Raw genomic sequence first — 17,005 nt, forward strand, 5'->3', positions numbered from 1 at the left:
TCCGAGGGGGACCAACGGAGATGGACGGGCGCCAGCAGCCCCACGGCCTGGGGATGCTGAGAGCCACGCAGGGATGGAGGCTGAGGCACGGGCGAGGAGGGTGAATTACCCCACCGCCGGCTGAGGAGTGGGTGCAATGCTCTGGGGAGAAACCCAGCGGCAAAATCCCCCCCGTGTGGTATGGTAATAAGGGAGGTGTCCCAGGCACCGCTGCCTGGAGAACAATGTTGCTGCAGTTGAGTGACTGTAACAGGCCCCGATGACAGCCGGGGCCACGTTAAAAATGCCTATTCAAGCAGATCAAGACATTGAGAGGCCTCGTGGGGATCTGAAACCCTCAGGGATTTCTGGATGAAGCCAGAAGCTGAATCCCCAGCCCTGGGAACCTGGGAGGGGAGGGTGCGGGGGGTGCAGGGGGAAGAGAGAGAGAGAAAAGAAAAGAAACCCACAAAGCAGCTTTAGAAGGACTGCAGTGCCCGAGGCAGGGCCTCCTGCTCCAAGCGGGGCCACAGCCTGAGAGTGAAGCTGCCCTGACACCGGTACGTGACTGTGGTCCGGGCATGCCAGTGCTGCTCAGGGTTCTCTGAAGCTAGTCTCGCACCTCCAAAATGTCCCTGAGCTGCAGGGGACACCCTGCCCTTCCTGCCAGGGAGCTACAGCTCCCGGCTGCGGGTGCAGCCTGCACTGCAGAGCCGACAAACACCCCATAAAAATGAGTTGTGGCATTTCTGAATGAAAAGGGGTCCCGCAGGAATGACCAGAATGATGGAGGGGTACGGCTGGGAGCCCTCAGAGGACTAAAGGCAACACTGGCCCCTTCTTGACCCCCCAAATCCCTGGGGAGCTCTGGGGGTACCCCTGAGCCATGCCTTGCTGGGTGCAAGCAGCCAGCATGCTCAGCAAAGCAGGAAATTGGCAGGGCAGGAAGAGCTGCAAACCCACGCGCTCGGGATCTGAGTTAGGACTGGTCAAAATTAAACCCTTCCTTCCCTTATTTTTACCAGATGAGCCTTAACCCGGATCATTTTCCTGATTTGGTTTGCCATGTGGCTGCCTCAACCACAAGAAAAGAGGGAAGAGACGGAGCAGGAATGAGGAAGAGGACAGAGAGGCTGCTGCTTTCAACTCATTCCAGATTAAAGAGGTTGTGAAACGGCAGCATCAGTTGAGTCTATTTGGTGCAATTGCAACACAAATGAACTAATAATGTTGATAACACACCAGTCCTGCAGGATCAAGGATTAACATTTACCTGTTCTGCTGCACCAAATTGCCTCCTGCTGCTATAGATTTACACTGCAGGATTTGGCCTGCAGACTGGAAACTTTTCAAGGCAGAGTGATTTATCTGTAAAGGACATTGCACATTCAGGGACCTGCATAAATAATGCAAAAGTATTTAATAATAACCTGGCCCCTGCTCTTAACAATGCCAGGAGAAGAAATTGCTTCACTGGAGTGCCTCTTGTGCCATTTGCAAAGATCTTTATTTGCTAACTGTCTCAAAGAGAAAAGAAAACAGTAGTTTTGAAACGCGGAAAGGATGTCGCTAGGTTCTGGGATTTTATTGCAAGCCTGGCAATCTTTATGATTGACTTAAAGAACCCTTTTTCTGGAGTCATATTAAAACAACATTAACTCATCTTAAACTTTTTTCGGTTTTGATCTCCTAGGTCAGCAGTCAAAGTTTGAAAGCATGACTGCAAAGGGCTGCGAAACTCAGGAAGGAAAGGGATAGGCTCTAAGAATTATTACCTCTAAAAGCCTTGTCCTTTCGATTCTAAGTGCTACTTTTGAGATTTGACTCAGGATTTCCAACTCAGGGGCTGGCAATTCTGTCACGCCCACATCACAACTGCTAGGAAAAAAGATGTCTAATTTTTTCACTGTTTTACCTATCCACTTTTTATATAAGACAAAACTAGCTGTAGGGCCATAATCAAATACCAGGATTTTCCACATGTTAGTGGTTGTTTTGGACAGATGAAAGGTTTAAGTCCTGATTAGGTGAAAGCCGTATTTCAATGAACATTATGTACCCGTGTTTCCAGCAGTCAGGGTCTTGTGGTGCCCTGCCTATGTCTTTCTGTGTTAGCTCACACAGTGGCTGCACACATAATCAGGGCCAGTTTCAATCAGTGATCATAGAGGAGACGTGGGTAAATGTTTTTCCTTAGTAAGGAGAAGCATGGCTGTCACGTGGTCAAATCAACCGGTTGACAAAAAAAGATTTTTGATTAAAAGATCAAATGATGTTTTCAGCTGTTTCTATAAAGCTTCATGATTTGGTTCCACTTAGAAACACATTTTTCACTGTTCTTTTCAGAAGAAAACCAAGCAGTTCACATTTGTCTGATAAAGTGGTTTCACATAACTTCAATTCTCTAGTAAGGGCTGCTATCAAAATACCTAAAACGGAAGGATTAATTTTTCTGTGCCTTCATGTTGCAGCTCAGAACATGGTGTCAGTTAGGGCCGTTCTCCATTTGTTCTTATTCACTTTCTATGAACATTCAGTCACTTGGGTTCCAATTCATCACCTCACTTAAGCATGTTTCTCTATAAATGTGTTTAAAAGTAAAATTGAATCAGGTTGTTCTCCTGAAATGGTACACTTAGTTTCACTATCACGCATGTTTAACAAAAGGAAAAGATTTATCTCAAATTCTGAAGTATTTACCAAAAGCAACATCCAATTGTGCACCAGGTTATAAAATTCACAATCTGCATCTGATGCTGCCTTGATTTAGACAGGCCTTCCATAAGAGACCAGATGTCTCAGTTCACTAAAATGCTTAAGCATATGTTTAATTTTAAGAATATGAATATTTCTATTGATATCAATGGCACTTGCTTACATTTAAGAATACATTTTGCTGGGCTGAAGCCAGAAATAGTGCCATGTAATGCCAATAAAGTGCAAACTGCAACATTTCTCTAAGTGCTTGCTGGGACCAATCTAAAAATGAATCAACAAAGAACCGTAATGTGAAAATGCAAAAATTAATATATGTGAGATTTTGTTGTTTACTATCCTAATACTGCCAAGCATTAACATCCACCAGAATACTGCCAAGTGAAATCAAAACTGAATCTGTGAAATGGAACAAAAATGGCAACAAGTTGGATTTCTTATTCATCATGATTCATCCTATCAGACTTAAAGATTTACTAATGTAACACAATAACATTCACCATCCTGACGGAAAGACATACAGAGATTAAAGACAGGGTCTGACCCCATTTGTACCATCCTTAATGTGCACTAAGACGATTCAGCTCAGAGTACCAGTCCAGGCTGAAGTGGATGCTTGAAAGAGAGAGCAGGATCTTCTCCGTAACAGTTGGCACAGAGAAGAAGTGCCTTGAACAAGGATAACATTTAATGATCAAAATATCCTAAAAGGTCATTAAAAACATGATTTTGCTCTCTGGCTTATTGTGCCTTACCTTTCACAGGACTCTGTGAATTGCCATGTTATGAAAAACTGACGCAAATGTCTAGGCACCAAACACTTTAGTTATTTCTATTTGTTCCCATAACTTTATTCATCATGAGCCCAACAGTACTGCCATTGCCAGTGACCCATGTAGACCTGGGACATACCCCTTATTCCCCTATGATGGTATCGTAATACAAACAGCTATATATCCATATGCAAATGATTGCTGTTTTCAAGCTGTTCACAAGCGACCTTATACACTGCCCATACGGTACGGTAATATGTTTTCCACATATGTCAGATGTTTCATGACACATTTCACGCATATATTTAAAATAGACTTCACAGCATATAAAAATGCACAGGCAGTGGAGGAAAATGGCCTACATCTGCAATGTTTACACAATGCATTTCAGAATTACGTGAAATGTGTCCAAATTGATTGTATTCTTCATTCAGCTAAAATATTGATAGCATATAAAATGTACATGTAGTGGACTCACTCATAAGCACATATTACAATACTTTGCTCTGATGCCTGAGTAACAAATGGACAGTATTTGTTACAGCTCTGCCTTCACAGTGTAGCTACACAGACAGTCCTCAATTCTCCCTGTGTTGGTTTAAATAGTATTTGTTGCATGCCTATGTTGTTTTATATTCCAACCCGACTCTCTTGAAACCATGCTGGCTGGGCCTTTATGGAACAAAATCAAGCTTCAAGGCATTTGAGAATTGCTACTCTGCCAAGATAGGATTTTGGTGAGATCAGGTGCGCTATTGTCTCATGGGTAGCGATATCAGTGATAATGATTAAGTTTCAGTGATACAAATTTCAGCATGGTATTGCCAGCCAAATTCCCTGAGACACAGGCAAGTTTGCATGTACTGCAGTGTGGGGGATTATCTCAACTGGTGTCCTACCTGAGCTAGCTAGATTACAGCTGGTTTGCACACATTTACATATGTGGCGACCCCACCTCCAGTTGCTGTGTAAATAGGTGAAAGCCACAAAAAAGCTCATTTCATATAGTTCCAGCAAAACTGCCTACTTTTGGTGGAAACTGTCTTGAGAGCAGCTGACCCAGAATCCACAAACATCAGAAATTCCCATTAATTTGAATGTTACAGATTGTGAAATGCCACTCCCCGAGCTCTGGGATGTCTCACAGCCTGCTCTCAGTATCGAGAGGACCAAACTACCAGGATGGAAACGGCCAGTTGCTCTGAAAACCACCAAGCTGAGCAACTGGGGCTGGAAAGAGAGGGAACACCAGTCCACAAGAGGAAAAGACAGCACACTGTGCAAGCCATAGGTCAGGGTGCTCAGAAGCATGGCAAGCATGGGTATGCAGTCACAAGACCGCTGCAGTAGAGCCCTGGAAAACTACAGACACTGGGAATACCTTGGCTGGGGAGAGGTTATATATCAGACATGGTATTTGTCTGGGATAGTAATTCCTTCTCCCATTTTGGACTCTCTTTTCAGTCCAGAAAAGATTCAGAACAGGTTTTTTGGTACTAGTCAGATCCTGCTGCTGATCTCCTCCTGTCATGTCCTATTTTTCAAGCTATTTTCCCCTGATATTTTTCAGTCGTCTAAAGGCTATCCCGTCTAGAGTGACCTTCACCACTCTGAAGCTAGCCTCTCTCTGACCATGCAGATGATCATCTTTCAACGACTTTGGCATCAACTGCAAGAAGGCACATGCAAAGCAGACACACATTTCAGTAGTGAACCTCCCTCCCTCCTGTTGAACCACGCTTGTGCTTGCTCCAACAGGCACATAAGGTGCCTGGGCCCGTCTTCTCCAGGCTGGCAGCTCGTATTCAGTGCTGGACAAATCCAGGCTGTGAAATGCTCTTCGTGGCGGGTCCAGCCGGCTGGTGGGATTGGCACGACACAGACCGTTACATCACTTGGCCAAACCTGACCTCTGTCTGCAGAGTGCAAGGGAAAGGTATTGTCATCCGACGGCTGCTCAATAGCCAGGCAGAAGGAATTGATAGGTGTCAGTTCAGCCTGCAGTGGACCAGTAGCTACATTATAATGCCAACCTCACCTTTGGTGTTAATGAGGCCCCTTCATTAACAGCCTCGATCAGAAGGGTCAGGGACTGAATAGAGACGAACTCCTTTCTCACCCAGAAAGCTGGTCCTTCTCATTCAGAATTGAAGCACGTTGGCGGAGCAGTTTGAGGACGTTTGTGCTGCCCATGTTGCATCTGCAAGGGACATGACGTATTTGTGACTATTCATCCGTCTCTTTTCACCAGCACTAAATACACAGAAAGCAAAAAATAAATTCTCATTGTGTTCCCGCTTACTAAGAAATTTTTCCCTCTTCCTTCTGGTTTGGAGGGTTATTGTACACTAAAAGCCTTTTGCATTTTTCAGTAGCTATAGTAAGCTATAATTTAGATTTTCCTCAGGCACAAAAGAACTTAGTTAAGCTAAATTGTATTACAGTGTTTTTTTCTACTAAGTCCTTCATTAATAAGGGAACTAAAGAATTTCCAAGCTGTCTGTAATTTTTCCCAGATGTAGCTAGTAGTTGCTACTAGTATCTTTCTGGCAATCAGAGGTTTTGGCTATTAACAATCTGGACTTTCACTGTACTATCCTGGTGTTAAATATGTGCTGTGAATACCACAGTGCGGAGTGTGAATTGGAGAAGGAGGGGAAGGCAGAGAACAGGCAAAGTGAAATCATTTTTAAAAGAATAAATATTGCTGGGATTAACAGCTGATTCAAATGAACATGCTTCCCTGCAGGGATCCAAATGCTGATTAGCAAACCAGGAGCCCTGCTACTTCAGAAGCAGCATTGCTGCAGAACTTAGGTCTTCTCACTCACAGATTTCTCTCTTTTTCACTACCTGTTCTGTTTTCTTCATGGCAGCCAACATGGACGAATCCTACGCTGAGCCTTTGGCATGAACTAAGGATGACAAAGGCCACGGACAGCAGTACACGAACCAAAACAACACCCAGCTCCCTCAGTGCTCAGAAAAACCAAATCCTCTCTTGAATTCTGGTTCAGGACTTTTTCTGAGGCTGTAAGTAAAGATATGACACTGTTGTTGGCAAACCCATGGTAAGTACCAGAAGAAAGATATGCAGCCCTTAATACTTAAAACATCGTCAGTTGTCTGTTTTGATTGCGGTTATGTTCATCTTGGAAACACCACAGAGTACTTGGCTCATCAGATACGCTTCATGAAAGTAGACAAGGACCACTGTAATCATTTTGCAGCTGGTAAGTGACTTACATAGGTCCAGAAGAGGATTTAGGGGTCTTTCCACTCAGTAGTGTTGCACATGGACACAATGCTGAGGTGTGTATTTTCTCAGAGAAACTCTGCTCAAATGCAAGATCTCTGTCTTAATCTTGAAGTCCATAGGACAATTACAAGGTCATTTTTTCTACGCTGTCTGACTCTACGTGCTGGGGACAGCCTTCCTTGTTGGCTGGCTGGTGTCCAAGCCACTCAAAGTACAGACTGACCACAGAACTTGTGGTCTTCGGCTCAGAGTGGGAAAGGGGAAGATGCAGCTAAAAGAGTAAAGAGAAAATAATGATGAATGGCAATAAACAGTAAAACAAACTTGTTTCTCCAGAGATAGGAAGGGCAAGACAGGGTTAGACAAGAGGCTGGCTGCTGTGTATATAATTTACGCACAGACATCCACACACACATACATATCAGTAGACGATAGGGCCTTAGAGCGGATTTGTCAGCCAGCCATCCCAGTGAGAGATGCCAAGCCTACAGGAAAGAACTTTTGCTGCAGAATGAGAGCAGGCTGGCAAGCAAGCAATTTGGGTGGCTTGGGTTACATGCCTGGGGGGGCTGCAAGAGGGGTGCTTGTGTCTGTTTGGGGGTCAGTGTTGCATTCCTGCAGAGAAGGGAGAACTGAGGAGGAGGGGAGCAGCACGGGAGGAAGAGGAGGCGTCTCCAGAAACTGTTCTGATGTCTGTTGCCTGCTCCCCAGGCAGAACCTCCGGAAAGTTGGAGCAGGATCTGCCAGGAGCTGGCCAGCTGGCCAGGAGGTATCTGTAGACACCTGAGCGAGGGCTATGCTGTCCCAGGTTGCACGTGACGTGACCTTCCCACTGAAGCATTAGGACTAATTTCTTTCCAAACACCCCAGTTGTCACCTCCTTCACCGATGCTCCCCAAGAATGGTGAGGCTTGGCCTGTAGAACAGTCATGGTGTGTACAGGCAGGAATGAGAAAGGGTGTGTTATACTTTCCCAGGACTGTAGATTAGCCTGTGCTGGGTGAAACACCGCAGAATTATTTCCAGTCCTGTGTTTATCTGGCCAAGGCAGAGACAGGTGCAGTGCAAAGTCTTTTTTCCACTTTATTTTCCATGATCCCCAGCTCTCAGGGGACAGAACCAGCCCTTGGCATACTGTGGGCCAAGCGGGATGAAACACACACCTTTCAGCCCAAGACAAGGATCTCTGAAGCAAGGCTTTCAAAAGAAAAATAAAAAGCCCAAACAAAAATTAGGGAGAGCTGTCGTGCTTCATTTGCATATTTGAATATGCAGATCGGATCTGTTTCTTATCCATTGGCACTGGCCCTACTGTAGATGGCAGCAACACAGCAGATCTCTGCCAGAATACAGTGCCACAAAGAAAGACGCTAATTGGATTTGCAGACGCTTATTGCAAAACCCAGAAGTTGCTGGAATAGATATAAAGAAACAGGAGCTCAGCCCACGGCTGCCTTGGGTGCGAAGGCACTCAGCTGACAGCTCGTTAGTTTGAGATGTCCCTGCAAAATTAGAAGTTTGGAGGAGCCTGGGTGGCTGCTGGCTACACCTTCCCCAGCACAACCAGCACCTGAAACTCCCAACACTCTCTCCTGTAGAGACTAGCAATTTTTTTTACCCTTGGCTGCAGGGTGTTTCTTTTTTTTTTTTTTTTTTGAGCTTCAAAAGAAAATTGGGGGTGCACTTGATCACTCATTGGGCTGGAAACTGCTCAGAACAGGAAAGCGCTGGTGCAGCTAATGCTGGTTGTAGGAATTTCTCTCCTAGAGTGCTTTCACAGTTGCATGTAAAGAAGTATCCTGGCACAGTTTAAGCTGATCCACTCGCATGACTCCAGGGGTGCTGGTTTGGAGCACGCATCGATGTAATGACATGCCTTCTCTGAATGTGGCACCCCAGCTTCTTCAGTACAACGCAGTTTCATGGCCAGGTATTGGACTGCCTCTCTGGGTGCTTTTCCCTCCTGAGAAAGTGGAAGCTGAGATGCCTAATCCAGGGTTTCCCATCCCTGACTTGGAAGTGCTTGGGTCCCATCCTAGGCCACAGAAAACCTGGAGCAGTGACTTGCGTCCCAGCCAGCAGACGTAAATATAGCTGGGGAAATGCAGTGCCGAAGTTGGAGGTCAGCCTGGGTCCTGCACTGGGAGAGCAACAACGAGCTGGGGAAAAACAAAGGCACCCAAAAATTGTCACTGATGGGAATCAAAATTAAAAAAAAAATATCTAATGAAGTTGCACGGGATGTAACAGACAACTTTGTGGGAAAGAGAAAAGTTCAGGGTCTTGTGTGTCTGAGCAACACTTCTTGCATTTGGACCAAATTCAACAGAGTAAGAGTGCAGTCGAACTCTCCACTTGTGGAAGAGGGAGACATGTTCAGGAAAGATCCAGCCCTGGGAGCTCATAACGAGTAAGGGCTGTGATGAGGCTGAGAATGAATAGGAAGGACTGGGAGTTAGGAAATAAAAGCCTTAGCTCTAAGAGTCATGTGCATGGGAATAATGTCCACAATTAAAGGTATCAATGAGAACCCCCAGAGAAAGAGGCCTTGTCTCAACAGAGAAGAAAAGAGACTGTCCAAGGAGATGTCTCTTGGGCCTGCATCAGACAGGAACATGGAAAATTAGAACCGGAGCGCTTAAAAGAAGAATCCAAATCAGGCTCTTTTTGTTGTTGTTGTTAACTGAAGCGATTAAGCATTTTGCTTTACTAATATCTTCTATCAAGCTGATGAGGTAAACTGGCTCTTTAGAATGATTTGGGAACTGACTAATCCTTGCCTGTGGCTATCAGTTAGCAACACACACAGCATTATTGGCTAACATGCATTTTTCTGCTGCCTTACAGAGATCAACAAACTATTTCAAGAAACCCGCACGAAGAAAAATTCTGCTTTCCTCCTAAGAGAAAATTTGCTCAGGAACAGCCACAAATTGCACTTGTAACGGCAGCCCTCCGTTAATTTAAGGCTCACGAAATCGAGCGAAACAACTTGTCACTGAGAGTCGGGAGAAAACGTAAACAAAACGCCACTTTTCAGATGCAAATGTCGCGCTCGGAGTCAGCAGCGGGGCTGAGAAAACCGCGTTTGCAGGGCGGGCGGCTGCTAACGGTGCCTCGGCCGCAGCCAGCGGCTCCTTTCTCAGCCACGACGGTGACCTCCGGGCTCGTCACCCAGCTGAGCCCGCGGCCGATAACCGCTGCCTCTCTGAAGGAATCCCTCGGAGCATTTGCATTGCAAATCCGCTCGCTCCGGGCCAAACCCGAGATATCGTTCGCCGCCGAGGCGCTCCGCGGCGAGCACCCCTCGCTTCCCCCCGGTCTCTACCGCGGCGAGCCCCGGGCAGGGCGACCCGCGGGGCCGGCCGCCGGGGGACGAGGGAGGCCGGGGGGAAAGCGGGAGAAATGGGGGGAGCCGGGGGAGGAGGGGAAATGAAGGTGTGTGGGGGAAGGAGGAGGGACAAAGGGGGGAAGAGAGGGAGATGGGGCGGGGGGAGCGGCCGAGGGGAACGGGGGACACTGAGGGAAAATGAAGGCGTGCGAGGGGGGAGCGAGGGAGACCGAGAGGAAAATGAAGGGGAAAGGGGAGAAAATGAGTGCTATTGAGGGAAAATGGGGGACGCTGAGGGAAAATGAGAAAAAAGTGAGGGAAAATGGGGGACACAGAAGGAAAATGGGGGAGAGTGGGGGAAACTGAAGGTGCGTGAGGGAAGAATGAGGGAGACCGAGAGGAAAATGAAGGAGAAAGGGGAGAAAATGAGGGCTGATGAGGGAAAATGAGAGAAACTGTGGGGAAAATGGGGGACACTGCAGGAAATTGAAGGTGTATGAAGGGAGAACAAGGGAGACTGAGAGGAAAATGAAGGAGAAAGGGGAGAAAATGAGTGCTATTGAGGGGAAATGAGGGACGCTGAGGGAAAAAGGGGGACGCTAAGGGAAAATGGGGGACATTGAGGGGAAATGGTGGACCCTGAGGGAAACTGAAGGTGTGTGAGGGGAGAATGAGGGAGACTGAAAGGAAAATGAAGGAGAAAGGGGAGAAAATGAGGGCTGATGAGGGAAAATGAGAGAAACTGTGGGGAAAATGGGGGACATTGCGGGAAATTGAAGGTGTATGAAGGGAGAACGAGGGAGACTGAGAGGAAAATGAAGGAGAAGGGGGAGAAAATGAGCGCTATTGAGGGAAAATAGGGGACGCTGAGGGAAAAAGGGGAACACTAAGGGAAAATGGTGGACCCTGAGGGAAACTGAAGGTGTGTGAGGGGAGAATGAGGAAGACTGAGGAAAATGAAGGAGAAAGGGGAGAAAATAAGAACTCATGAGGGAAAATGGGGGACGCTGAGGTAAAATGAGAGAAACTGAGGGGAAAATGGGGGATTAAGAAGGAAAGTGAGGGTGTGTGAGGGGAAAATGAGGGAGATCAAGTGGAAAATGACAGAGAAAGGGAGAAAAATGAAAGATATTGAGGGAAAATGGGGGACACTGAGGGGTGGTGAGAGAAACTGAGGGGAAAATGAAAGGAAATGAGTGACAGCAAGTGAAAACAAGTGAGACTAAGGGAAAAGGGGTACACTGAAAGAAAATAAGGGAGATTGGGGGTAAAATTAGGGAGACTGAAAAATAGTGAGGAAGATTAACGGTAATTAAGAGGAGATGAGAGAGCAAGGGGAAAAATGAAGTAAAGCAAGGGAAAATGGGGGAACTGCAAGAAAAATGACAGACATTAAGGAGAAATGAGGGCGAGCAATGGGAAAAATAGGGAGATGGCGAACAAGGGAGCATGAAGAAGGAGGGAGAAATAGGGAAAATGGGGGACAATAAGGGAAAATGAAGGACAGTAAGGGAAAAATGATGGAGACTGAGGGGGAACATAGGAGAATGAAGGAGATATAGAGAGAAATAATGGAGACAGAAGGAAACAAGGGGGAGAGATGGAGGGAAAATGAGGAAGGAGACGAAGGGAGAACAAGGAAAACCAGCAGCTGAGGGAGCACAGTGCCGCTGGCTTCCTCCCCAGTATGGGCTTAGCCCTGCCCAGCCATTCCACACAGCAGAGTCCGCTGTACCGGGCCCTGCGGTTTCACTTGTTCTCAGCTCATTTGTGTAGGAAATTAATAAACGGGTGAGATCCGCAGCCGCCGGCGGCTGGGATAAATAGGACGACAGAGGCAAAAGGGCGGCTTGGCGCAGCTCGGGCGCGCAACAAGGCCTGAACACCGGTCCTAGCGCCGGTCAGCAGCCGAGCAGCACCCTGCTCAGGGGTATTAAGGGAGGGGACCGGTAAGCGGGACCGGTAAGCGACCCCGGCAACGCCGCTGGAGCCCGGGCAGGAGAGCGCCGCAGCACCGCGCCCGCCGCTGGCTGATGGGGGGAAACGGGCGGGCGGGTGGGGGGAGGGGGGGGCCGAGGGGGGCGGCGAAGCCCCGCCTCCCACTCCCCGCTTGACCCACCGGGAGCCCCACCCTTTCCCCCGCCCCCTCTGCATCCCGCCCGCCTCCCATTGGACGCTCCGCCCGCCCGTCAAGAGGAGGCGGGGGAGGCCGGCGGCTCCCGGGCGGAAGCCCCGCCCAGAGGCGGGAAGCGGCGCTGCCGTTGGCTGGAGGGCGGGTGCCCGTCTGGCGGCGGCGGTTTCCGGTTCCGCGGGGCGGGCGGCGGGGGTGGGGGGGGGCGGGTGGTGGCGGCGGGGCTGGTGCCTGTGAGTGACACACAATGAGGCGGGCGGCGGGGCCGTGAGGGGCCGCGGCCGAGGAGGAGGAGAGGAAGCAGCAGTGAGGCTGTGGGGTGGGGAGGGGGGGTGGGGGGAGAAGAGTTAAAAAAAAAAAAAAAAAAAGGGGGGGGGGGAGATCCGAGGGCCCCCCCCGCCGACCGGCAGCCGAACCGCCGCGGCGGGCAGCGAGCGAGCGAGCGGGGCCCGCAGCGCTGCGCCCAGCCATGGACAATCAGGTGAGGGGGGCGGTGGGGCCGTGCTGCTGGGGGGGGGATCCTGGGCGCCTCCCCCCCCCCCCCCCCGAAAACACACACACGGGGGGATGGGGGGTGGGACCCCAGCACCGGGAGGGGGGGGGCCGCACAGGGAGAGGAGGGGACTGCGTCGCCCCTGCTGGAGCTGGCAGCATCGTGCCCCCCCCCCCCTTTTCTGGTAATTCCCCCCCCTTTCGGGTAACCCACTCCCTCTTTTCGGGTAGCCCCCCCTTTTCGCCTCCCCCCCACTATTTCGGGCATCCTCCCCTCTTTCTCCCCCCCCCCCCCCTTCTGCCCCCCCACCTTTAGGGCACCTCCCCCTTTTTCTTGCCTCCTCCCCCCATTCCGCCCCTCCCCTTCCCCCCCCATTTCGGGACCCCCCCCCATTTCGGGCAGCCTCCCCCTCCCTTTGCCTCCCCCCCTTCCCCTCTTTTTTTTTTTTTTTTTTTTTGGGGTGTGTGTGTGTGTGTGTGTGTGTGTGTGTGTGTTGCTGAGCCCTCGCCCCTTCATGGGCGGCCGCGCTGCAGCCTCGCCCCGGCGGGGGGTGGCCCCGCGCTTCCCGCACGATCCTGCCCCGGGTTCCTTCCCGGGGGGGCGGTGGCGGCGGCGGGCAGCCCCCGGCAGCGGCGCTGCGGTGCCTCGGCGAGAGGAGGAGGAGGAGGAGGAATGCTGGAAGTTCACCTGGGCTCGCCACGGCAGGCTGGTGCAGGCCTTTTGTGTGCGAAGCTGGCGTGCGGGCTGCTAGCGGGTCACCCCCGGGCTGGCGAGGTAAGGCCCGCTACCCCGTGAATAATAACCCGAAGGAGGCCGAATGGGGACTGGTCATGGCTTTCAGGCAATTAGCGCATCAAACAAATACCAGAGCGCGCTACAGAGCGTTTATTAAGTTGAAAAGCAGACTCCTTTGTATTATTACAAATCGTTTGAATAGGATCCTGGTTTCCCTTTGTTGAGAGACATGCTTGAGGGAAAGAAAAAGAAACACTCCGTTTTCAGTGGAGCAACTTTGGATGTTTGTTATGTTGGGAGATCTTATTTTCAAATGTGTTTCAACTTCTGGCTTAATTCATAGAGCTTGTTAATTGGACCGATCTGTGAGGAGTATAGCAAGTACAACTTTCCCTCTCAGCTAAACAGTTCTTTTTTTTTATGTTTAATTTTGTTCTCTTCCACATAGTCCCATCTGTTTCTCAGCTAAAATTTCTCAGCCGTTTCAACTAGAAAGGCAAATTCTGTAGAGTGACAGCCATTTGCACTTCTCGGGAGAGGGCTAGTAACTGGCAACGGTAGCAAAATTTAAAGGGTAATTATGGAATTGATAACGTGAGGCTGCAGAACAGACTGGATCAGTTGATGCAAATGCCTGCCTGAGCAGTGGGACGTTCCCAAATAAAGCGTGCCCACGAGCACCCTCCGAGGTGAGCCCAGGCTGTCGGCAGGCTGTCTCTGCATAATGCACTTCCACCCTGGGAAAGATTGCGGCGCTTTGAGCCAAACACCTTGCCTTTTTTCTTCTTCCGTAACGTGGCGTGGAAGAACAGGCGGCCATGCAGCGTTGGTTTTAGTGCAGGAGTGAGATGGAGCCAGTGTAGATGAGCCCTAACGCACAAAAGAGGGAAAATGGCCTGCCAAGAGGACTTGCAGAGGAAGGTAATCTAAAGGAATGTTGCACTAAAACAGGTGAAGCAATTGATGAGACGAGTTTGTCCCCAAGTGTTAGTGTTGATGCGTTGGATGGCGGCTGGGGCTATTTTACTGTAAAGATAATTGCTTGAAAGGCTGTGCTAAGGTTTATAGTTGAAATTAGCACTGGACTGTAATTTGGGAGATCAGGCTTTGATGCCTGGTACTCTGAAGACTTCCTGTGTGATCCTTCTACAAAGAAAAAAGCGTACGGAGATAAAGTGACTTGGGCTTTTTCGGAAAGTATTAACCTTACTCTGAAAATCATACTCTGATGAAATGTCAGGCCGGACACAGAAAATGGTTTTTGAGCATTAATCGTGGTTGTGTTTTCTGTTGCAGTTTCTCAGTGAGAAAATAGGGGTAATGCTTTCCCTAAGCATTTGTCTGGAGCTTGGGAAGCTTTTGGTTTTTGTTCATTGTTTAACGTCATGCCCTCAGGTTGGCTCTGCGTCCACTTGTGTTATAGATAATGACAAATAATGTTGCCTTTCCTAATTGGGAATTGCCAGAAAGAACAAGGCATTATTTTCAAGTCTGAGGTGAAGAAGGATGTGAGGATTAAAAACCAGGCCCCCCCACTCCCCCGTTTTTAATAAACTTCCAGTTCCTGAAGCTGAATTTGGTGGTTTAGTTTGAGATGGCTGTGCTGCTGGTCGAGTTTGTGTAACGCGTGTGCACCAAATTAACCCAGTAAGGAGTCAGACACTTTAGGTGCGATTCCATCTCTAGAAATCGTGCCCTAAGATTTGTTTGCTGTAACTTGTGTCTGAATCTTACTTGCTTTTTCCTCTGTTACGTCTTTTTTAATTCATTTGCTTTTTTCTGACTGTGAAGTCACCAGGAATATGTGCATCTTCACAATTTAATTTAATCTGTTTTTTAAGACATTTAATAGGATTTTTTTTTAAACTCTGAGGGAGACACTGAATACACCTTTCCTGCTTCTGTTCTTCTCTGATTAGAGTAGGATTCGAGACTGCAAATCAGAATCAGGTCATTTTAGTATCGGATATTGTACAGGCATATTATACATTGGCTTTGTGTGTGAAAGTGTGTTAATAAAATGTATTTAGAAGAATGGAGGATTGTAGCTGTGTTCTACTGAATTACACATTCCTGACAATATCAAAAGCCACCAATTTGTGACTTGATTTTTCCTGTTTTAAGATTAGTTTTCTGTTAGCGCTGTGAATTCTGTAAGCTGCGAACATCAAGTTCTCTCTCTGACACTTTCTAGAAATAAAAATTCTGCAATTAGACTTTGCCGACAATTTATTTGATAAGTGAGGCAGATAAACGTATTCCTCTTCTACAGCTGCTTTCTCTGCAGTGCTAATATTAGGGGAAAAATAGGTATGAAGTGGTGCTAGGATCTATTTTTGGTGCCTTTTCTGGTTGCCAGCACCAGTCTTCAGAATGAGACTAATCTCTTGGTGGAGGCTGTTGTATTCTTCCCCTGTGGTTATCTAGTGTCTTCTGTCTGTGGGGCTCACCGTTAGGCATTCCACGTAATCTGTTCCATTTTGCTTATGGCCTTACCTCTGTCCTCAAACAGTGCACGGTTCAAGTCAAATTGGAGCTGGGGCACCGGGCCCAACTGCGGAAAAAGCCCACCACCGAAGGGTTCACTCATGACTGGATGGTGTTTGTCCGTGGCCCGGAGCAGTGCGACATCCAGCACTTTGTGGAAAGGGTGGTCTTCCGCCTGCACGAGAGCTTCCCGAAACCCAAGCGAGGTGAGTCAAGGTTTGAAGGCGGGTTATTGGGTCTTCGGTGTGAGACAGCACTGTGCGGTGTGGGTTGTCTTGTTCTATCAGGTTTTTGTAAAATCTCCTCTGGAGGAACAAAACCTATATTGCGTGCGCTTGCCTTAACCTTTACCATCTTTGTTTGAGGAAGGGCAGGGAGAATGGGACCTTTCTTCTGATGAAAGGTTTGGAGGTGAGATGCTTTCTCTTCTGTAAGCATTAGTATGTGCAGGTCCTCCAGACACTGCCAGGTGAAGGTAATTCCTGGTACAAAAGGCGAAGGGGGAGTGGTTTGTTAATGCTGGCCAACAAAAGCTGGAAGCATGTGAAGGATGAGTGGCCCTCCTACAGTGCTAGTGTATTTACTGGAGTAAGTAAGCTTCTGCATCAGTCCCTAAGTAGCTGTGAGGACTCCTGCAGGGTGCCAGCGCGGGTAGTTAAGGTATTTAAGGCAACAGAATTCACTGCAGCCGAAGGGGGGTCTCTGCCTCAGTACATTTCAGCTGCACGGGTGTGTGTGCACACTAGAGAGTGCCCAGGGGAGGGCAACAAAGTGGTGAAGGGTCTGGAGGGGAAGATGTATGAGGTGTAACTGAGGTCCCTTGGTTTGTTCAGCCCAGAGCAGAGGAGGCCGAGGGGAGGCCTCACGGCAGCCTGCAGCTTTCTCACGAGGGGAGCGGAGGGGCAGGTGCTGAGCTCTGCTCTCTGGGGACAGCGACAGGACCCGAGGGAACGGCATGGAGCTGGGACAGGGGAGGGTCAGGCTGGGTGTTAGGGAAAGGTTCTGCACCCAGAGGGTGGTCGGGCACTGGGACAGGCTGCCCAGGGCAGCGGGCACAGCACCGAGCTGTCAGAATTCAGGACGCGTTTGGATGCCGCTTGCA

The 17,005-nt window shown here is 48.8% G+C and overlaps 1 protein-coding gene across 3 annotated transcripts in view; it reads left to right on the plus strand.

Annotated features, from left to right (window-relative positions):
* The first annotated feature begins 12,448 nt into the window (after nt 1-12,448).
* Nucleotides 12,449-17,005, plus strand: part of MLLT1 (MLLT1 super elongation complex subunit) — a 32,958-nt gene continuing 28,401 nt past the window's right edge. The window contains exons 1-2 of one of the 3 annotated variants that reach the window (XM_080565592.1): nt 12,449-12,669; nt 15,929-16,109. In XM_080565592.1, the coding sequence (XP_080421718.1) occupies nt 12,658-12,669; nt 15,929-16,109 (193 nt within the window). In that variant the 5' untranslated portion in view covers nt 12,449-12,657. Of the gene's footprint in view, nt 12,670-13,179; nt 13,456-15,928; nt 16,110-17,005 lie in introns of those variants that run through there. The other 2 variants (XM_080565590.1, XM_080565591.1) reach the window with 2 other exon arrangements.

This window comes from Anser brachyrhynchus, assembly GCF_964034855.1.
Source record: "Anser brachyrhynchus genome assembly, chromosome: 23".
Classification (NCBI taxonomy): domain Eukaryota; kingdom Metazoa; phylum Chordata; class Aves; order Anseriformes; family Anatidae; genus Anser; species Anser brachyrhynchus.